Source organism: Tachyglossus aculeatus, chromosome 8 (assembly GCF_015852505.1).
Source record: "Tachyglossus aculeatus isolate mTacAcu1 chromosome 8, mTacAcu1.pri, whole genome shotgun sequence".
Taxonomy (NCBI): Eukaryota; Metazoa; Chordata; class Mammalia; order Monotremata; family Tachyglossidae; genus Tachyglossus; species Tachyglossus aculeatus.
The window spans coordinates 29,905,371-29,928,597 of NC_052073.1; the positions used below are offsets into that span (position 1 = coordinate 29,905,371).

General features: G+C 42.4%; 1 protein-coding gene across 5 annotated transcripts in view; it reads left to right on the plus strand.

The window, feature by feature from the left end:
• Positions 1-23,227, plus strand: part of PTPRT (protein tyrosine phosphatase receptor type T) — a 700,314-nt gene that overhangs the window by 560,211 nt on the left and 116,876 nt on the right. For all 5 annotated transcript variants that reach the window (XM_038750174.1, XM_038750176.1, XM_038750173.1 and 2 more), the window contains one exon: positions 20,766-20,914. In XM_038750174.1, coding sequence (XP_038606102.1) covers positions 20,766-20,914 — 149 coding nt within the window. The remainder of the gene's footprint in view (positions 1-20,765; positions 20,915-23,227) is intronic.

Below are 23,227 nucleotides of genomic sequence, written 5' to 3' on the forward strand. Positions count from 1 at the left end.
GGACCTCTAAGCAATCTGTGCTCTGGATCCAGCCACGGCAAGGAATTTTGCTCTTGTATTTGCAACCTTTTTTCACACCCCCTTGGCTGCACAACACTTACGTACATATCTGTAATTTATTTATATTAATGCCAGTCTCCCCCTCTAGACTGTAAGCTTTTTGTGGGCTGGGAATGTGTCTTCCAACTCTGTTATTTTGTACTCTCCCAAGCACTTAGTAAAGTGCTCTGCACCCAGTAAGTGCTCAATAAATATTATTGATTGACTGATTAGAGCATTCCAGAACATCAGTGTGAACTTCTAGCTTTCCTCTTAGTGGAACCACTGAGCCCCTGGATGACAGGATCATTGCAGAAACCTATAGAAGGCTCTGCTTCCCCAGATTCCTAGCTACTCTCTCTGTCAAGAAGTGGTTCCATGTGAACACCATTCTTCCAGACATTTTGCCTTGGGTGAAGCATAGGGCTGAATTTGTATCATTCCTAGTGAATATTCTCTTCACATAATTATGATTATTGTCAGAGACTTGTTAAGGTTTCAGACATTTGCTGCCCACCTACACATAAAAACTTGGAGTGAAGTGATTTGATAACAGAAACATGATGTGCTCACAAACCCCCATTTAAAAATGTAATATACCACAGCTCTTTACGAAACACCCCAGGGCATCAGACCTGAATTGCACAGATTTGGATTTCACCTTTAAGTACCGTAGATGTCCTAAGAAACAGTTTCACTCGATTTATTTAGCTTGGCAATTATACAACTACAAAACAAAAAAATGGGATTTAATTTTCAAACATGGTAAACAAAATAACATTAATTAATGAAAATAAATGAAGCAGTTAGACTGGTTTCTTTGCATAAAATGTTTTAATATGATAATCTATTATAGTACTAAGAATTATGGGCTAGAGGATCTTAGAAATACAGTCAGGTCTTTACCTAAGACCTCGGGTTTTTCTTTTTTTTTAGGCTAAGTTATTTATCATGCCCAATATCTTCAGTTTGGCTGTTATAATATTTTCTAGACTGTTAGGGAATTTATGTGATCTATGCAGGTTCAAACGTGGTTATTGGTTGTGGTTTATGAACCTGGGAACCTTGCTCCTGGGAAACAAATCCTCTCATATTCTTTCAGCGGAGTGGAAGGGCATAAAGATCCTGGTATCTAGGCTACTGGACATGGTTCTTTTGCACTTTTCACTAATGGGAAAGTTCCAATTGAGTAAAGACTAGACTTAACCCTCAGAGTTAAGACAGAAATTCTTCATCAGAGCTTGCTTCCCCATGCTCGTACCTTCTGCATCTTTAGAGAACGTTGGAAGAGGCAATTGCGTTGATGCTGTAAGAATCACTCCATAATGATACATTATTTCCTCTTCTGTAAATGGGAAAAGCAACCCTCACTTTTCCCTAATGTTCTGAACCCCAGTATTTCTTGACAGGATGTCTGGGTCCTTTTCCTTTTCATGCCCATTATGGTGGGTTTGGAAAGCAGTGAAAGTTGTAAGAAGTCAGAATCAAATGTAAAATGTTGGCTTCTGTCAGAGCAGACAGGTTTTTTTTTTCCCTTTATGATTGGACATTTCTGTGAGCTCCTGATTGGTTCCTGCCCAGGCATGATTGATAACTGTTGCCTTTTGACATATAGCTGCTTCGTGGGCTGCTGCCTCTTGGCAGACAGCTGGATTTCTGCCACTTTGTATGTTGTGCAAGTATGGGATCTGAGGGATAGCACAACAAAAGACTCAAAGAACCACATCTGGGCAGAAGAAACTACCAGATTCAGGGAGATTTAGGGGCTATGGCTCCCACTGGCCTGTTCTAATCCATCATTCAGGTGTTCCACATCCATGAATGGTCTGAAAGCCTGGGGAAAGGTCAAGGGGATCCCTCCCTGTTCTCTCTCCTGTCAGCTCAGCAGCTTTCTTCCTGGCTTTTGACCTTCCCATCAGCACAGACCCAGGAATTTTACCTTATAAAAATCCCATCCCAGATTCCTTTTTGTTTTGTGCTGGCCCAACCAATAATTAATGAGTTATGGTACTTAGTAAGTGCTTACTATGTGCTAAGCACTAGAATAGATACAAGAAAATGTGATGGAATGCAGTTCATGTCCCAGCCAGGGCTCACCATCCATCTTAAGCCCATTACACAGATGAGGAAACTGAAGCCCAGATTAAGTGTCTTGCTCAGTAAGCCAGTGGCAAAGCTGGGACTTGAAACCATGTCTCCTGACTGTCAGTCCCTTGGTCTTCATAAAAACATCCCCTTCTCCATTTCCCCATGTCCACCTGTTCCCCCCAACACACACTCACTCACTCTCTCTCTCTCTCTCTCTCTCTCTCTCTCTCTCTCTCTCTCTCTCTCTCTCTCTCTTAAGATAGAGAGACTATAAACATCCACTCTCTGCCTGAACATAATGTTGTAGTTTGGATCATTAACACATGCCTCAGGAGGTGGGACTAAGAAGACAACCAGAAATCATGTACCCTCATTGATTCTGCCAGCAGCTACTGGTCCCAACTTCCTGTCATGTCTCTTTGAAAATGTTGCTTTAATGGAGACCACAGGGCCCTTGCATATCTAGGAAGGATTTCTCCTTTAGAGAGAGGTACACATCTGGGTCGAGAAAGCACAGAAGATGGGGGACAGAAAAGTTGTTCTCTCTGCTATAGTTCTGGAAGACATGTGATTGCACCCTCTGAAGCTGAGGAGGGAAAACAAGGATCCCTATTTGCAGAACGGCAGGAAATGTGCTGCCTTTTACATAGGTGCCATATTGTCTGGCATTTTTGCAAATTACTTACCACGCCAGTGTTCTTTGGTGTATCTGAAAAATACCGGTTGAAATGATGGAGGAGAAATGGCCTTACAAAGGTGTCAGAGCAGGATGCTGTGAGCATCCTTGTCACCTCTCAAGAGCAAGCGGAAATTGAATGAATTATGAGTGTCCTATGGATCAGTAAGGATTAGAGTCCATCTCCCCACACGCTTCAGAAATGACCCAGAAAACAGCTGGGAATTCAGAATGGGCTCTACAAAATCGATTTCTGGGAGCCAGACCACATGGGCCAACTCTGTGGATCATTTGTCCACATCCCCAAAATCCCACAGGAGAGTTTAGATGCCTTTGGAACAATTGGCCGTTTTTCCGGGTGCATTCTCCAGGGAAAACTCCCGTTGTCCTGTTTGCTCCCTTCTCCTGCAAGCTTTCTCTTCAGGTTGGATTTGCACTACTATCCTACATATTCATCCACTGCCCTTGGCCTAACCTAATTTCCCTTGAATGGCCCAGCAAACTATAAACCCCTTTTATGGTCAGTGAAAGGTGCAGTAGTACTAGTATTAGCACTTATCCAGAAGCTCTCAATAAATATCACTGAATGATGGAGGCCCCCTACTTTTTATTTTTATTTTTTCAAATGATACTTCATAAGCACCTATGTGCCAGGCACTGTACTAATCGCTGGGGTAGCTACACTGTAATCAGTTTGTACAAAGTCCCTGTCCCACATGGGGCTCACAGTCTAAGAGTTGGGGAAAAGAAATCCTTAAAAGCGACTGGTGATAGACCCATAAGGAAAGATACAATTAAAACCCCCAAACAACGTGAGAGATGAGGATGATGAGAAATCCAAAACAGTAAAACAAGCCAAATAGTAGAGTACTGAGGCTAGAGGAGCAAAGTTTCAGGGTCTCTGAGGCTCCAACAGTAACCACCACAACCAGAACCTTCCCAACGCTGTAAATTTTGGGAAGGCCTCAAGCAGCTGCTACTTGAGTATTTTCCCAAGTCCCGGGACCACATAGAGGCAGGCAGCAGGGTTTCCAGTGGTGTTGCTTGGTAGTCCAGTGGGATGGAGAGAGGCCAAACATGATTTTGGCAGCTCCTAGATTTTCTCTTTGTGATTTGTCTGCTGTGTGTCCTTGGACAAGTCACTTAACTTCTCTGTTCCTCAGGTACCTCATCTGTAAAATGGTGATTGAGACTGTAAGCCCCTCTTGGGACAGGGACTGTGTCCAACCTGATATGCTTGTATCCACCCCAGCACTTAGTTCAGTGCTTAGCATATAGTAATAATAATAATAATAATTATGGTATTTGTTAAGTGCTTACTATGTGGTAGGCACTGTTCTAAGCACTGGGGTAGATACAAGTTAATCAGTAAGTGCTTTAACAAATACCATAATCATCGCTATAATTACTATTTGCCTTGGTAATGCATGTGTAATTCAGCATGCTTACTTAAGGTGATATGACCCACAGATGGAGTTCCGGAAGCAGCGTGGCTCAGTGGAAAGAGCATGGGCTTTGGAGTCAGAGGTCATGGGTTCAAATCCCGGCTCTGCCACATGTCTGCTGTGTGACCTTGGGCAAGTCACTTCACTTCTCTGAGCCTCAGTTACCTCATCTGTAAAATGGGGATTAAGACTGTGAGCCCCCCGTGGGACAACCTGATCACCTTGTATCCACCCCAGTGCTTAGAACAGTGCTTTGCACATAGTAAGCGCTTAATAAATGCCATTAAAAAAAAATTTTCACCCTGCCTGTCTCCTTACCCTTGCGGATGTGGCGCCGGAATCTTTTATGAGACGGTTGTTTATTTTCAAAGCTAAGTCTCCTGAGGCTGTGGCTCCCACTACTGAGTTCTGAGGCTCAGACATTGTGCTGCAGTTCGCATAGACTTGGGAGTGGAAGGCAAAGGCTCTCAGCTGGGAGAGTCCTGGTTTCCCAAAGAAAGGTACTTTCGGGCCTGGGTGCTTTCCACTAGGCCACGCTGCTTCTTGGATGATTTGATTTCTCCGGTGCTCTTTCCAGTGCCCCTTTTCTGCTGAAAGGCGCCATGAATGTTGACTTCTAGATCTGAGCCCGAATGGAAAGTTTGTCAGTAACGTTGATCCCGAAGACCAGAACTGAACAACTCTGGGGAGCTGTCTGGTAGGGGTAGGAACAAGGCTGCTTTTTTCAAAATCTTTCTACCAACACTTCTCTTTCCTTCACCTAGTGGTGTATTCTCCTTGTCCTGCAGCTCCCTCTTTGCAGCTCACTATTTATTGGGCCCCTATTGTATGCTTATCACCTCCCCCTTAATTGAAGCAACAGAAAGACCCTTATTTATTTTTTTCCATTTCCCACATCCTATCTTTGCTTACTGAGTCCTGGTAGGAATAGAGCCATGGGGCTGGAGCTAATGGATTTTTGTGGGTTCTCCACATGACACGTTCCAAGCTATTGATGATAATACCTGGGACTGTTACCCAATGTGCTCTGATGGGACTTTCTCAGGACTAGAGCCAAGTGGCTTCAGCAAAGTCATTTCCCTTGCAGTCAAGGGTTTTCGGGGCAAAGGAAGGGGAAGAGAAGTCCCCGTGTGGCCTAGTGAATTGCACACAGTCCTGGGAGTCGGGCGACCTGGATTCCAATCCTTGCTCACCACTGGCTGTCATGTGACCCTGGGGAAGTCACTTCACTTCTCTAGGCCTCAATTTTCTAATCTGTAGAATGGGGATTCAATACCAGTTCTCCCTCCCAATTTGACTCCCATTGGAGACAGGGACTGTGTCCAACCTGATTATCTTATATCTGTACCCAATGCTTAGTACAGTGCTTGGCACATAACACGCACTTAACAGTTATCACTATGATTATTGTTATTTTTATGGTATTTGTGAAGCACTTACTATGTGCCAGGCACTATTCTAAGCACTGGGCAGATTCAAGGTAATCAGGTTGGACACAGTCCATGTTCCACATTGGGCTCCCAGTCTTTATCCCCATTTTACAGATGTGGAAACTGAGGCACAGAGAAGTGAAGTTACTTGCCCAAAGTCACACAGACAAGTGGCAGAACCACGACTAGAATCCAGGTTCTTCTGACTCACAGTCTCATGCTGTAACCACTAGACCTCACTGCTTCTCTGTGTCTAGCAGTTCTGTTGCATTGTTCTCTCACAAGCACTTAGTAGAGTGCTCTGCACCCAGTATGCTAAATAAATGCCATCGATTGGATGTGCTAGATGACAACTTTTGTCAAGAGTGGGAGTTGTGGTGGTGGCAGTAGCTTGCACATTTGGGGGCTGCACTGTGATGTGTGTGGGGGCCTTTTAATCTGAGGCCTCTGGGCTTCAGCCTCATGAGCCTCTGCATTAATCCGACCCTAGATAGGATACAGTTTAGTTTGCTGGGTTGGTAGAACTGGGGGCTTTATTTTGAACATAGATGCTCTCATGCAAAACACATGCCCATGTCCTGGGCCCATATTTTGAGAGTTCTTTTTTGTTAGATTTATCTTCCCAGGTGCTGAAGTAAATTGGCTCAAACTGTAGATTGTGCTTTTGAAGAAATGGCATGTACTAGCAGACTAATTTAGCTGAAGTAGTGAAATGGTTCCAATAACTGCTTTGAGCCTGAATTTTTAGGTGCATTACTTCAAGAAAAATAAACTGAGATACTGTAGTTATTTGTACCAACCATTCTGAAAATAGCAGCGTTTCTATGTTTCTATTGCTTTTGGGGCAAGAATTATCATAGAATCTGTGGGCTGTAAGGGACATTAAATGATCTTCTAGTCCATCCCCCTGCATTCATATAGGACCAGTCATATGCCACCTTAAACAATTAAGAATCATACCCCCAGGAACACATTCACATTCAGCTCTCTTCCTCCCTTCAAAGCCCTACTGAGAGCTCACCTCCTCCAGAAAGCCTTCCCAGACTGAGCTCCCTTTTTCCTCTCCTCCTCCCCCCCCTCGCAATACCTCCTTCCCTTCCCCACAACACTTGTATATATATATGTACAGATTTATTATTTAACTTGTACATGTTTACTATTCTATTTATTTTGTTAATGATGTGCACATAGCTTTAATTCTATTTGTTCTGATTATTTGGACACCTGTCTACATGTTTTGATTTATTGTCTGTCTCCCCATTCTGTGACCCCGTTGTTGGGTAGGGACCGTCTCTATATGTTGCCAACTTATACTTCCCAAGCGCTTAGCACAGTGCTCTGCACACAGTAATCGTTCAATAAATACGATTGAATGAATGAATGAATGAATGATCCTGAACCTTGTTTCAGGATCATCAAAGTATCATGGATCGACAATAAGCATGTGTTGGGAATCATCTCAAACAATCAAAGATTTTCAGCAGTTACACAGAGTTGAATGCTGTCACAGGATTCTGCTACCTGGGCAACTGCTGTCCAATTATGTATAGACAGGATCCAGCATTCCAAAATGTCCTTCGGGAACCTGACAAAAAGTGTGTAAGTTTGGCATTAATGCTGCCGCAAACTTGAGAAACAACGCAGCCTAGTGGAAAGAGCATATGGATGGGGAGTAAGAGGATCTGGGTTCTAATCCTGACTCTGACAATTGCCTGTCAAGTGACCTTAGGAATGTCACTTTTCTCTGTGCCCCAGTTTCTTCATCTGTAAAATAAGAATTAAATATATTTTCTCCCTCTTTTTTAGACCGTGAGTTCCTTTTGGGACAGTGACTGTGTCCAGGCTAAACATCTTATATCTACCTTAGTGCTTAATACAGTATTTGACACAGAATAAGTTCTTAAATACCGTTAAATACCATTATTACCATTGTTATTATTCTCACCATCATAATTATTATCACGTAGCTTCGTCTATGGAGCATGGAAGTGGGCACTGTCAACTAGGAATGTGAAAGAAATTCTTTAATTCTACTGTAAAGTCACAACCTTAAATGATTCAGTCTAGCTGTAGCTTGCTGAGACAACAATGCAGTGGGCAGACAAGAAGCAGGAATAATGTGAGTCTTCAAACAGGCTTTGGGAAGATGTGATACTTAGAAGCAAGATCTCAAAAAGCTCCTGACATGAACAGCAAGCCTAGGTTGTGGCCCAGCAAAGGCCAGATACTGATAGTAATTGTGGCAGTTGTTAAGTGCTTAATCTGTCCCAAACACTGTACCAGGTGTCGGGATACAAGATAATCAAGTTGGACAAAAGCCCTGTCCATAGGTGGTCATAGTCTAAATAGGAAAGAGAACAGTTATTATTTCCCCATTTCACCAGTGAGAAAACTGAAGCACACAGAAATTAAATGATTTACCCAAGATCACTTAGTGGCGGAGGTGGGATTAGAATTCAGGTCCTCCAAATCCCAGGTCCAGACTCTTTCCATTAGGTTACCTTGCTTCACTATTCATTTGCCCAATGGGGAGAGCAGCTCTGACCAAACGTCTCATAACAACAGCATTTATAGATTTCTTTGGCCTTTGATGCAGGGATTATCACAGAATCTGTGAGCTGTAAGGGACAGTAAATGGTCATCTAGTCCAACAGTAGTGATACTTTAGAACATCATAATATCATTTGATTCACTGACAAGCTTGGATTCCTGGGGACCATTCTTTGGGTTTAATTCCTGGCCTTCCTGGGAGGATGTTAGTATCCTTTAAGAATCCCCAAGAGGCAAGGAACCTTCCTCTGTATCTCCCATTCCTCTCTTTTCATTGCTGGTTTATATCCCAGGGGCTACTGGAAGCATTTTTAAGGGACAGCACTTACTGGGTGATCTTAAATGGTCACTGAAAGTTTACAGTCTTCCCACTCTCTCCAGTAGTGTAGTCTTTGCATGAGTAACTAGCAGGGCCAACATCTGTCAGCATCTTAATAAGACCCATTTTTTAGGGCCATATTTTTAAATCCTATTTGTTATGTGATTACCATGGACCAGACACTGTACAAAGCACTGGGGTAGATACAAGCTAATCAGGTTGGACACAATCCATGTCCCACATGCTGCTCACAATCTTAATCCCCATTTTACAGAAGAGGTAACTGAGGCACAGAGAATTTAAGTGACTTGCCCTAGGGCACACAGGAGACAAATGGTGGAGCCAGGATTAGAACCCAGGTTCTCAGATTCCCAGGCCCATGCTCTATCCACTAGGCCATACTGCTTCTCTCTCTTCTATTTTCTGATCTCCCCCTCTTAAATAGTTTCCCTTAATAGGCCACATCCTGAATATTAACTGTTGATTGTATGTACCCTAGCATATAACACTATGCTAAGTACACAGTAGAAGCTTAGTAAAGGCCATAAATAGGCAGTCATAATTGGGGATCTGGATCAAATCAAATTGGACACCCATGGGGCTCAATGAAATGAAGGTGGCCAGGGTTCCCACAGTGGCTCAAACAGGGGTAGCTTTCAGGTGTGGGTGGGTCCTTGACTCTTCTGGATTGTTCAGTTGCAACAAAAGTGCTTTGGTCTTATCTCCCATCTGACCAGCCTGGAGTGATGGCTTTTTCTTGATAGTGGCGAATCCCACCTTGAGTATCCTTGTCTTTGCTTCTACTGTCCTGGAATCCTTTCAGGTGTTCTGTGCACAGATATTTACCCTCCAAGTGCTACGGAAAGACTTGCTATTTAAAACAGCATCAGTCTCTTTGTCCACACTGTGCTGTACTCTGCCCTGGTGCTACCCTATGCTCTATCCGAGGCATAATGAAAGCCTCTTGAAATGTGAAGCCCCCTAATTCTGCAACTTCTGCCAGCCTCCTCACCTGGGAGATGCTGCTTTTTATTTTTTTTTTAAATGTTAGTTAACTGCTCCAAATTTGCCAAGTGCTGTACAAAGCGCTGGAACAACAAATCAGATTGGACACAGTCTGTGTCCCATATAGGGCTCATAGTTTTAATCCCCACTTTACAGATGAGGAATCAGGCACCGAGAAGGTAAGTGACTTGCCCAAAGTCACACAGCAGACATGTGGCGGGGCAGGAGCTGCTTTTATCCTCTGCGAAGGACAGCTTTCAAATACAACGGATATGTGGGTTATAAATGTGCCATCTGAACACTCATACATTTTGTTTCATGTTTGCCTGTTTATTTTCCCCTTTATTTATGTTATTATTCCAGAGAAATATTCCTTTTCTTTTCCCTTGGCCTATGACCATGATGAGAGGGTAAGGGGCTTTGATTTTTATTTCCTTCCCTTTGAACAGCCCGTTTGAAACCATGGTTTCATGTATGTTTCATGTTTTGAAATTCTCCACCAATTTTTATGTCACAATTATGAATGTTTGAAATTGACGAATGGGGGCAAAGTGAAAGCAACATAAACGTGACCATCTTGGTATCGATGTCTGGAGATTTAGGTAGTGATGAAATGAGTGTTTCATTCATTTTACTTCATTGAATTAGAAGGAAAACACATCACTCATGAGTTACTGAATAGAGAGGATCTATAAGTCAGTCATTGTATCCCCTTGGTCAGAGGAAATAAAAATGAAGTTTTTCTGTCTTGGAGGGTGATATATTCTATTTAGCAGGTATAATGATTTCTTATGCTTATGTTTAAGCAACTTATTTTCCATGGTGAAGTGTGGATGCCTTTAGTTTTAGTAGCTTGGGTGCAAGATTTTTGCCTGCTGCTGCTTTGTACTTTGCTTGGCAGGATGCTAAGAAATTAGTTTCAAGATGAATCAATGGGTTTGAGAAAATCTACATTGGGAACTGAAATACAGTATTGAGAAACACCAGCAACTAAAGTACCTGGTTTAGCTTTCACCAGGGGCATCAGTGGGTGAAGGGCTGAAGGGCTCATCCTAATTTGCCATTGGTGCTGTGAATTCCAGAAGATCATACTGGATCACACACTTTATACCAGGGTTCTCTAAGCGGAGAATAATACATTTAAAAATTCCCTTTTTTATAATCCTCTATTCTCCACTGGCTTTCTTCACAACTGAGAATGTGACTCCACTCTCTCCAGATTATAAAATCACTGATGACCTTGCTGAATACTCCTGCCAGATATGTCTGACAACACTGCTGTTTAGACAGCCCCCAGAGATAACCAAAATATTTAATCATCTTTTATTCATTGAGAAGCAGTGTCTGCTGTGTGACCTTGGGCAAGTCACTTCACTTCTCTTGGCCTCAGTTACCTCACCTATAAAATATATAGTAAGAGTGTGAGCCCAATGTGGGACTGGGACTGTGTCCAACCCACCCCAATGCTTAGAACAGTGCTTGGCTCATAGTAAGCGCTTAACAAGTACCATTATTATTATTCATTGTATATGTCTAGTACTTTGTGCAAAGGAGTGTACTAATTGCTGATTCAGATATCCTTTCTGGACTATAGAGGATTCACAGCCTAAACGAGGAAGAGGAACTGCCCACAGATGTATAGACATCTTCTAGACTGCGAGCCCGCTGTTGGGTAGGGACTGTCTCTATATGTTGCCAACTTGTACTTCCCAAGCGCTTAGTACAGTGCTCTGCACACAGTAAGCACATAATAAATATGATTGAATGAATATAGGAAGGAAATAATAATAAGCAAATGAGACAAACAACAATATCTTTATAGTTAAAGAAGTTTTCAGGAGCATCCCTAGCAATAATAGGAGTGATAATAATGATGATCACAACAGTGAGGCTCATAGTCTAAAGGGAAGGGAGAATAAGTATTTAATTCACATTTTACAGATGAGGAAACCGAGGCATGGAGAGGTTAAGCGGAGAGATAAGTGACAGAGCTAGGATTCGAACCCAGGTCTCCTGACTCCTAATCCAGTACTTTCTCCACTAAGCCATGAGTTCTGCAGAATCAAATGTGCTATGTCTGCAAAAGCATTTTCAAAATGGAAAGGATGGTGACATAATAGGGCAACAAGTGGGTTCTCTTAAGCTGTTGGATGTGTCAAGGTTTTCGAAGCATTTCCACGGGCAATAGGATCTTGATTGGCCACCTGCCTCAAGACTGAGCCCACTTCAGAGAAGAATGATGAATTGGATCATCCCGATCCATTGCCACGTGTTTGGCCCAGAGTCTGGGAAACTCTCTGGGATGACTTCAGCCTGACCCAGACTCCTCAGATCTAGTGGTTGGCACCAACATGAATGCTGCTAGTTGGCCTTCTAAGGTACCTGCAAGGGATCTTGGGTCCATGGAGTTCCCTCCACACAGAATCATTTCTCCTACTATGGCTCCCACCCCTGTGGATATGTCCTGCCTTCAGGGCTGCCAAAGGGTGTCCAGGCTTTGCCCAGCAGAGAGACAGACTTCTCCCCCTTTGCTGGGACCCTTAAGGAACAGGTTTCTGGGGCTGGCACATTGCTGCCATCACTACCTGAACTGAATGCTTCCCAGTCAGATTTGAAGTGTTATTAGGATTCACCTGGGAATGTGCAGCAGGATGGTGGCTGTTAAGCCTCTGTTAATATGTTTTCCTGGAATATAGACCTTACTCATGGTTAACTGCATCTCACTTTGGCTGCAGAGATTATGGCAGCATATGCATAACAGTGAGGTCATAATGTTGGACATGAATGCTGATGTCATCCACGCAGGTTATTTATGAGAAAAGGAGCTAAGCCCGTGTAAATCGGTATTTTCCTACAATGCATATTTTTGGTGTTCCGATTTAGTAAAACGAATAATTTGCAAATGTCTTCTCCCTATTTATCTCCACCCTGGCACACTTCTTGCATAAAGATGGGGAATCAGTTGTTAATACCATGTATCTGCAACTGTAAAAACAGCCAGCCGGTAGACTGCTTCATTGGCTCACTCTATTTTTTTTTCTCCTGGCATCTTCTCTTATTGCTAAAAATGAAGCATCCCCTAATTTACCTGTAATGACATTTTGACAATTCAATCAGTTCATCAGATGTTGATTGCACAAGACTTTTCTTCCAATAGCTGTCCAGTCTGGTGGGGACTGAAGATGCATAATACATGAGACAAAAAGCTTTACTTGATGCCCTGAGACAGACCCCAGTATTATGGTGGTTACGTGTTTTCAGCAGATGATGGCCAGCTCGTGATTAACACTAATGTTCCCATCTGGATGACCCAGCTGAGGCTGATCAGTGAAGGAAGCATGATCTATGTCACTGATAGAGCTTGTCAGAGATTCAGAAATACCCTTTCAAGTAGTCCATTTTGAAGAAAGAAGAAATAGGATTCTCAGATGAAGAATTCTGTAAGTGTACAGGCTTTAGATCAGAATCTGGGCATTGGAGCTAAAAAATTTAAGGGAGTTGAGCAGGGCAGAGAAAACTAGACCCTACAACACAGACCCTTTCTAGGTCCCAGGTCTGCACTACCAAACTAATTTGGAAAAATGTTGAATAAAATTGGCCCCAGAATTAAATTTTCCTTGAGAGAGTATTTTCTGGGGACTGACAAGTTTTTTGGAGTCCATTTTGATTTATCCTTCTACCATACAAAGCAGCGTGGTCTAGTGGAAAGAGCATTGGCCTGGGAGTCAGAGGACCTGGGTTCTAATTCTGCTCTGCCACTTACCTGCTGTGTGACCTTGGGCAGTTCACTTAACTTCTCTGTGCCTCAATTTCCTCATCTGCAAAAATGGGAATTCAATGCCTGTGCTCTCTCTCCTACTTAGAATGTGGGCCCCTTGTGGGATTTGATTATCTTGTATCTACCGCAGTGCTCAGTACAGTGCTTGGCACATAGTAAACATTAAACAAATACCACAATCATTATTACAAGACCAAAATTAGTGCAGGGAGGGGCGAGGCAAAGGGGAATCTCCCCAACTGAAATAAATCATTGGGCTGTATATGTAGATGAAATATAACACTTCCTGGCTCAAGGAAACATTTACTAGTATAGAGGTTGCCAATGTCTGTCCTTGGGTGAGTCAAGAGTAACAATTCTTTGACTTGTATTTCCAGACCACGAAACAGTGATAATTACAAGACCTTTGAGTTAGAAATGGTGTGTGAATTGGTAGCAAGGGATTGGAACTCTTTTCTCTCCTTTCTTCTTACCAGATGTTCTGGAAAGATCTTTTCCACTATGTAATGCTGTGGCATGGAGCCAGTGTGTGATTCTGGAAGTATGTAGTCAACAAACTTTTCAAGTAACCCGATTCTGGCTAGAATCCTGGTAGCAATGGCAAGAAAGCAGTGAGCTGTCATGATAGTTGCTACAGATGGATCTTTCACCTTTCTTCTTGAAATTAATTATTAATTAGGGCAGAAATATCTGTGAAATCCTGTGGCATGGGTAACAGGCAGGAGAGGGACAGGGAAAGGACTGGGCATGTGAGACATGAAGCCAGAGCTCAGAAGAGGGTCCAGAAAGCCAAGAGCGAGGACTCAGCAGAATGGAGAGAGCCAAGGAGGGGGACACAGAACAATTAGCCAGAGACCTCTAAATGAAGTTGAGTAGCCACAGAAAGACTGAAGGAGATAAGAACAACAAAAAAACCCTCAAACCCAGAAAACAAAGAGGGGTGGGGTTGGGAGAAAGCTGAGATCTCCTTTTCTCCATACTGTCTTTTCAGGTTTCAGTTAAATTCTTCTTTCTTCCCTTTGCTGGTGGTTTGGAAGGCCAGTGGTTGATTCCTGTTATCTGAGCACAGGCAGAAATGAACCTTCTCCCAAACCATAGCAACAGTTTGCCTTGGGTCATCTAAATTTGGAAAGGATCAGTGAACCACAAGCTCTTCTGGTAGGACAGTCAGCCCCTTCAGACCAAAGGCCTGAGCCCTGCCAGAAAGGAAGGAAGGAAGGGCTTTTCATAATGTTGCGCACTGTAGCATTGCAAGGGGAGAATTAAGCTTGTAGCTCTATAACATTTTTCCCAACAGTACAGCTTTAGAAAACCTGATAACCCATTGGCAGACATGTGATCCTGAGTTTTCAGTGTGAGTGCTTCTTGCAATTCTAATTAGGTGTGAAATGAGGAGGTCGAGTCTGTTCTGCCAGAAAGCACGATTTCCCTCCACTCTGCCAGAAAGCTTTGGCAGTTAGGGAGACTTCTTCTGACAAAGCGTGCTTGTCTGGGGAGAAGGCATCATGGTGTTGGAAGAACAGTTATGCATGTGCATTAACTTGTATCTATCCAGTGCTTAGTGTAGTGCCTGGCATGTAGTAGGACTTTAACAAATAGTGGCACTACATCACAGGTCTTCCTTGGTGCTGTATACATTAAGAACATGACATTTTGTTTAGGAGAACCAACTGCACTTATTTTAATGGTACTTGTTAAGCACTTACTATTTGCCAGGCACTATACTAAGCACTGGGATAGATACAAGAAAATCAAATTTCATATCATCCCTGCCCCACATAGGGCTCCTAGTCCTAATCCCCATTTTACGGATGAGGTAACTGAGGCCCAGAGAAGCGAAGTGACTTGCCCAAGGTCACACAGCAGACAAGTGGTGGAGCCGGAAGTAGAACCCAGGTCCTTATGACTCCCAGAACCGTGCTCTATCCACTAAGTCACACTACTTCTCTTAGAATCAGCATCCAGCAAAATACATTTGGCACATCCTAATGGTCTCTACGTGTTGATAATTGCTTCAGATTAAAAATCTCACTGAGGCTGAGCGTGGTTTTCAGCAGCATCTGATAAGTCTGTCTTCAGGTGTGCAGGAAGTGTTCCACATCCAACCCAGCATCACAGTGCAGCCTAAGGAACTCTGGGAGCTAGTTCTATTTGTGAATCTGTGACCCTTGTGATTGGACTAAATTAGCACAATAAGACAGTTTATATCAAAGCAGAGCAAGGCTAACTATTGTTGTTGTAGTTACTGTGGTTACAGCAACTCAATACAACACAAATATAGGCAGCTGGATTGTACCTGGCAAGCAGAGAAGTCACTCGGGTGATGTTTAATGGCTTCTTTGAACCAAGAAGTGACTTCTTGTTAATTTTTGACACCATCAACCATTCCCTTTTCCTAGAAATATTCTCCAGCCTTGATTTCACTATAGCAGATACAGTTTCTTGTTTTTCTTCACACTTTTGGCTTTTCTTTGTCTTCTCCCCCTTTAACTTTGTTTGTCTCACAGGGCTTAGTTCTTCATCCTGTGTTCTTGTTCCATATGCATTCCCTCAGGCAAGACAGTCAATCATATGGCTTTAGCTACTACCTCTAAGAGGATGACTCCCAAGTCGACCTCCCTATCTGCCTTAGGTTCTTTTATTTTGTTTGGACTCCAGGATGGCTGTACACAAATGGCCCGTCATCCCCTTAAACTCAAAATGGTGAGAAATGAAATCCTTCTCTTCCTGTCTTTATCCAGTCTCCTCCTAACTTTGTCATCATGGCTGACCACACCACCATTTTCCCGGTACTAGAAGTTCATAACCTTGGCCTTTTCTTTGACTCCTCTCAGGCTTATGCTTCCCACACGCAAAGTTGGTTGCTAAATCCTGCTGGATTTTCCTTCTCAATATTTCCCAGACTTGTCCCTTCCTTGCCACACTTTCAGCCACCTCTGGGGACCAGGCTGTCATCGCCAGCAGGGTCTGGTGGAAAGAGCACAGAACTGGTAGTCAGAGAACATGGGTTCTAATCATAGCTCTGCCAATTCCTTGCTGTGCGACCTTGGGAAAGTCACCTCACTTCTCTGGGCCTCAATTCTCCTGTTCTCCCTTCAACTTAGAATCTGAACCCTATGTGGGACAGGGACTGTGTCCAACCTAATTGACTTGTATCTATCCCAGCACTTAAAACAGTGTTTGACACATAGTAAATGCTTAACCAATACCCTGAAACAAACAACTCTCCCAGGGAAACTATCCCAGCTTCCTTATTGATCTTCCTGCCCCCAGCCTTTGCTCCCTTCCGTTCAGTCTATCCTACATTTGGTTTCCCAGATTAATTTCCTAAAATGCCATTCAGAATGCATCACTTCCCTCCTCAAAAAGAAAATGCGACAGTGGATTGACATTTTCCTTTTCATCAAACAGAAATTTATCTTTATTTTTACTCATCGTACCCATGTTTTATGACCATTTTATCATGCATTTCGGGTCTGACTTCATTAATTAGATTTCAGATATCTCAAGGGTGGGCACTGTGTTTTATCATTTTAATGAGCATGCAGTCAGGTGTCCTGCACACCTAGTGAATACTTAGAAGTCTATTAATCTTGGGGATTACTCCAGGAAATCAAGTTCCCCAAGTTGAACTGCCCTAGATATCCTGCCCCAGTCAGAATAGATAACCTAATCAGGCTCTATGAGCAGACAACCTTGGGGCAACTAGTGGGCATAGGGCATTCCCCTGAGAATCTCTGTGCTGCCTTGCCCCAGGCCCAAAGGTTAGGGGTACCCAGGGGCTCCCAAAGCCATCAACATTTAGGATGGGCCAGGATATAAATGAATGTTCTGTCACAGGTCTGATTATTTAATAAGTCGAACTGCCTGATTTAAGCATTTTCAAAATATTTCTGTCAATATTGTATTTAAAGAGGTTTCTTCCTTCTCAGTCAAACATATAACTAACCATGGGTACACAAGAAAAAACTTATATCGTACCTCTGATTATCTTACAGGATAATATATCACTGTATTTTAGATATTCATTATCAAATGTTGCAAAGCAAACTGAAAGGCATGAAACATGCTTCAGTGCTGCTTTTACCTTAGCTGAGCTCTGCAAAGCATCTGGGCCTTGGCATCATATAAAACTTTCAAGTTGATGTTTCAAATTAAAATGGTGGAAGGGGAAAACCGGACTAAGTAAGCTTGCAGGTTGTTCCTCTGGAAGTTGTACATGGGGCAGAGGGATGTTTTTGTGACCCCTGGGTCCCTGATCAGGGTGGCCCACCTGGTGATGGGCAGAGCCATTTGAGGGCGACACTTAGGGGCCAGAATGACCACAGTGCACATTCTACAATACTGCTGATAGCCAAGCAGGCCCTTGGGCTTGACCTTACCTTTCCAATCTATCAATCGATTCCATACCAGAGGTCCCATTAGTTGGGTGCAGCTGCTGTAGTGCGGAGGGCCTGGAGCTGGAGTGACTCTAACAGAACCCGGCTCTCATTTTGCTGCTGTGTGACCTTGGACAAGTCACTTCATTTTTCTGTGCCTGTTACCTCATCTGTAAACTGGGAGTGAAGACTGTGAGCCCCATGTGGGACACGGACTGTGATCAACCTGATTCTCTTATATCTACACCATCTATTTGTACAGTACCTGCCACAAAATAAGAGCTTAATGAATACCATATGAAAAGACCGATGTATAAGTGAAGTTATGTAGGAAACAGCTCTTTTCATTCATTCATTCATTCAATCGTATTTATTGAGTGCTTACTGTGAGCAGAGCACCGTACTAAGCACTTGGGAAGTACAAGTTGGCAACATTTATCCATCTCTCTGACAATTTCACCCATCTTTGTAATTCATTAGCAAAATCAGGGTTTGGCCAAGGGAGGTTTATTGGTAAAAATCTTACCACCCGCCCCCATCCCAAAACTTGGTTCTGATTGGATCTCACAGTTTTTACCATTCAAGCTGCAGATTTTTATGGCTGAAGCCTTCAGTTCCTGCTTGCTGGACAATGATTCATCATGCACTTTCATGGAATGCCCTGAGTCCCTTTCATAGCACAGCTACACCAGTAACTCAATTAACAGATCACTGACCTAAAAACCTGAGGACCACAGGCATGAGCTATAGCTGTGCGCAGAATTCCTGAGAAACAAAACAGTCACATTGTCTATGACAACAAGAATAAGATCTTTTGCTGTTTTGTCTTAAAAAAGTTATAGTATCAGATGCCAGTTTCCATCAGGGTGAACCTAGTTTTTACAATGATGCCTGACTTGATTTTTCATTTTAAGATGAAATTCTTTGAACTCCTGCTCTTGAAAGAAGTATACAGATGCATTTTGCCAAGTTTTCATGGATCAATGATGCAATTTTCAAGGTTGACATGGGTGTGAGAATATTCCATGAATTCTGGATGAGTAGTATTGGTTTCTCATTGTAAAGATTATGAGATACAAATATGTGAGGACGCCCATTACTTATAACTAGATTTTAGTGCCCTAAGCCACCTTGTCATTTGAACTTTATCTCCTAGCTGGGTGGTTATCTTAAATTGTGCCCTTCATTTCTGAAATGTGCATATGTTGTTGTGTCCTCAGCAGAACAAAGTAGCCTAGAAATTCAAAGTGTCTAACTAATGCAGCATGTATATTCTCTTCAATTACTCAATGTCTTGAATACCAGTGGAGCCAAGAGGTTCCTAGAATTCCCTTCTCATGCTTTCCCCTCTATTTCAATCCTTGGCATTTTACTTATCCTAGAAAAGATAACATACTTTTTTTCCCCCATCTATGCCTATCACTTGAATCATAGATCAGCCTCTCCTTTCGATTATGTTCTGCAGTGGTCATTCAAATTATGATTTTGGTTTCTTAGAAAACAAAGTCTCAAGTACCCAATCACAACTAACTCTCTTATATTTTGTTTTATTTAATTTTATGTTGAGACAATGGGAATAAAGCTGGAATTGAGCTGGGACTTTCCATTAGGTCCTTTCCAAAAACTGTTTAAGGATACATCCATCGTGGTCTAGTTAATCAATCAATCAATCATATTTATTGAGCACTTACTGTGTGCAGAGCACTGTACTAAGCACTTAATAATAATAATGGCATTTGTTAAGCGCGTACTATGTGCAAAGCACTGTTCCAAGTATTGGGAAGTATACAAGGTGATCAGGTTGTCCCACGTGGGGCTCACACTTTTAATCCCCATTTTACAGATGAGGTAACTTAGGCACAGAGAAGTTAAGTGACTTGCCCAAAGTCACACAGCTGGCAATTGGTGGAGCCAGGATTTGAACCCATGACCTCTGACTCCCAAGCCCGTGCTCTTTCCATTGAGCCACGCTGCCAGGCCTAGGAGTCAAAGGACCTAGGTTCTAATCCCAGCTCTGCCACTTCTCTGCTGTATGACCTTGAACAAGTCACTTAACTTTTCTGTGTCTCAGTTTCCTCATCTGTAAAATGGGAATTCAATGCCTGTTCTCCCTTCTATTGTGACTGTGAGCCCCATGTAGGGCAGGATCGGAGCCCAACCTCATTAACTTGTTTCTACCCCAGTGCTTAGAACAGTGCTTGACTCACAGTAGGCATTTAACAAATACAATAATAATAAGAATGATAATGATGATAATCATAATAATAGTACATTTTAAATTCATTTTCTTCTTGACGGACAATCACATTACCTAGTTTTCATTTCCTTGTCATTCATCCCCATTTATCTTGCTGGCCATATCAGGGAGGCTTCTCCTGAGCCTTTGCTCTTTTTCTGACTAAGGCCTTATCATCTTCCTGCAATCCCTTCAACCATGAAAATTGGGTATGTCCCAGGCAAGATTCTTTGAATTTCCTAAAGCACAATAACTAAACTTGTCCCATTCCCATATGCCTTTTATCCACATTATTTCCAGAAAAGGAGAGAGAGATTTCTTTTCCAACTCTAGTAACAAAGCTAATTTTTTATTGTCATGACTCTATTGGGACTTCATGAGCTTCATGTCTACTTTTCATAGTAGACACCTGTAGTTCAGGAAAATAGACTAGATTTTGATGGTAAGTCACTGGAATGACACAAGCTATTAAATTAGACCAGCATCACTTTCTTTTCTGGAATGACTGACATAAACATTGAATAAACTATTAATTGGCTAACCCCCTTGAACTCCAAGACAAAGCACATTCACTGTTATTGATGAGATAACATCTGTCGTCTTTGTTTAGCTAAAGAAGGGCACAACAATTTCAAAAGGCCCTGTTTTCATTGAGCCATCCATATGCACTTTAATTCCACTTTCATTCTGTTTGCAGCACTCTGCATGTAAGTCCAAGATGAAATGTTGAAAGGGCTGCAGTCGGGCTTATTTTCCTTTAGCCTTATTATGCCTGATGAAAGTTGACCATGATTTCCCTTCTCTTGCAAATGCCTTAAAGGAAACTAGCCAAGAAACAGAAGGAAACTCAGAGCAGCACCCAGAGAGAGATGGGACCTGTTGCTATGGCAGAAAAGACCACCACCAAACTCAGCGCGGCTCACAATGAAGAAGTGCTTTCTTCCAGTTCTCAGGATGTTAATGGATTCAGTAAGTTTCTCCTGCCAGTCACAGGTAACCCCAGAGTCAGCTGCACTAGATCTGTCCCTCAGCATTTACATTTTCTCAAGGGTGCTGATAGACTATTTTAAGATATGAAATGCCAGCCATGGATGGTCCAACAATGACATGAAAGGGTGGATCAGACAAGAATAGTAATAATAATGATGATAATAATAATGATGATAATGTATTTTTTAAACCACCTGGGATGTTGCCACGCACCGTGCTAAATTCATGGGTAGTACAAGATAACCAGCTTTGATGAAAGAAGCTTCTCATGACCTGAAAATGAATTCTCTTCATCTTGTTGGTGATGGGAGGCTATCCAACTTGGGGCACAAAGTAACATTGCATATTTTAAACCCAATTCACCCGGCACGAATGAGTCTTGTGATGTTTCATCTTGTGGCTACAGTCAGTGGTTAAGAAACGACTCACTTCATTAAATGCTTATCATAATGTAATAAGTAGTAATCAAAATCATGACCGTCTCCTGACTCTCCGTGGCCCGAGGGGAATTGGATGTGGGCTTGTCATTCGCCCTCCTGTGAACTTATGGGCCGAGCCTGAAAATAGCATCGCCTTCACGATACCTACTGGTTGCTGCGTATGCTACTTGAATTGAAATCTGGCCGGGTCGCCCGAGTTGACGCTCTGCCCTTTATGAAAGTTATTTTAGGATCTTTGAGTAGTAGTTGGGGTTACCCAGCTGTGCCTCTTCTAAATGATGCTTCCCGAACTCCTCTGTCCCCATTTGAAACAGTAGCTCATTAGTAAAAATCCAGTGCAAATCCTGCTGCTGGCCTGATGTCCCCCTGTCCCCATTGCTGCCTACACAAAGCTGATATCTACTATAAATGGGCGGCCCATTGTTGGTTTCTAGATTGTAAGTTCCTTGTAGGCAGGAAATTATCTATAAACTCAATTAAATTTTACTTCCCCAAGTGCTCAGTACAGTGCTCTGTACACACTAAGTGCTCAGTAAATGCCATTGATTGATTAATTATCCCAGTTGCTGAAGAAGGCAACAGGGCATATAAGGCAGCACCTGGAAGGTCTCAGTCCTAGTTGGGGATCTCACCCCAATTTTCCAAGGAGCTAGAAAAGGTATCCTACACTTGGCATTTGTGAATGGTGCGGGAGAGCACGTAAGTGAAATTTTTCTGTCAGAAGCATCTTCCAATGTGAAATATGTACATAGGTTCACACAACCCACATTCACATTGTCTCCCTCAAAGTTTTCCATCCCACCTGAACATTACAGAACCTCAGTGAACATATGGTGACCAATGAATTCAATCCTCACAAAGGCCTCTTCTCCTCTTCTTCATCTCTGTGTTCAAACCCAGGCCCATCCCAGGATGCCATTCTAATTCCCCTAGAGATTCATTCCATCTTATCGTCCATAAGAGCTAAGGAATCCCCAACTTCCTGGTGAATGCTCTTTCTAGTGCTTGAGGTGGCAAAGGCTGGGGAAATAATGATAAATCCTGCCAGGCATGAACTTAAATAGTAATGTCTAATGGACGGAATTCTTGTAACCATGTTGTGGCCAGGAAATATGTCTACCACCTCTGTTATATTGTGCTCCTGCAAGAGTTTAGTACAGTGTTGTGCACATAGTAAGTGCTCAGTAAATACTATTGAATGATTAATTCTTTAGACCTCAGATCCTTTCTGTAGTAAGTTAGTAATTAAGAAGATTAATTCCCATATTCAAACTATTGCATGTATCCTAATGACCTTGAAGAAATGAGAGCACCTCCGTAAACCTCTACCATTTCTAGGGAAGAATATATTTATCCTATTTTTTATGGCATTAAGCACTTACTATGTGCTAGGCACTGCTCTAAGTGCTGGGGTAGATGCAAGCTAATCAGTTTAGACATAGTCCTTGTCCCACATGGGACTCACAGTCTTAATCCCCATTTTTACAGGTAAGGTAACTGAGGCACAGAGAAGTTAAGTGACTTGCCCAAATTCACACAGCACACAAGAAGTGGAGTTGGGATTAGAACTCAAGTCCTTCTGACTCCCAGGCCCATACTCTATCCACTAAGTTCTTTGGTTTCTAGCTACAAGAGAAAGTATGACTTATTCAGTAATCCCTATAGGTGTTTATAGACTAGAGATTAAAATAATTACACAGAATTCATGAGTCCGGGTTGGTTTTCAAAGGCAGTTTTAGAAACTCTTGAGAGTCTATAGGTTATAAAGTGATCAACTCTTTGCCTAAATGCTTTTATTTTACATCTACCCTAAATAGATTTGTTTGGGAGAAGTTTGTTTTGGACTTGAAGC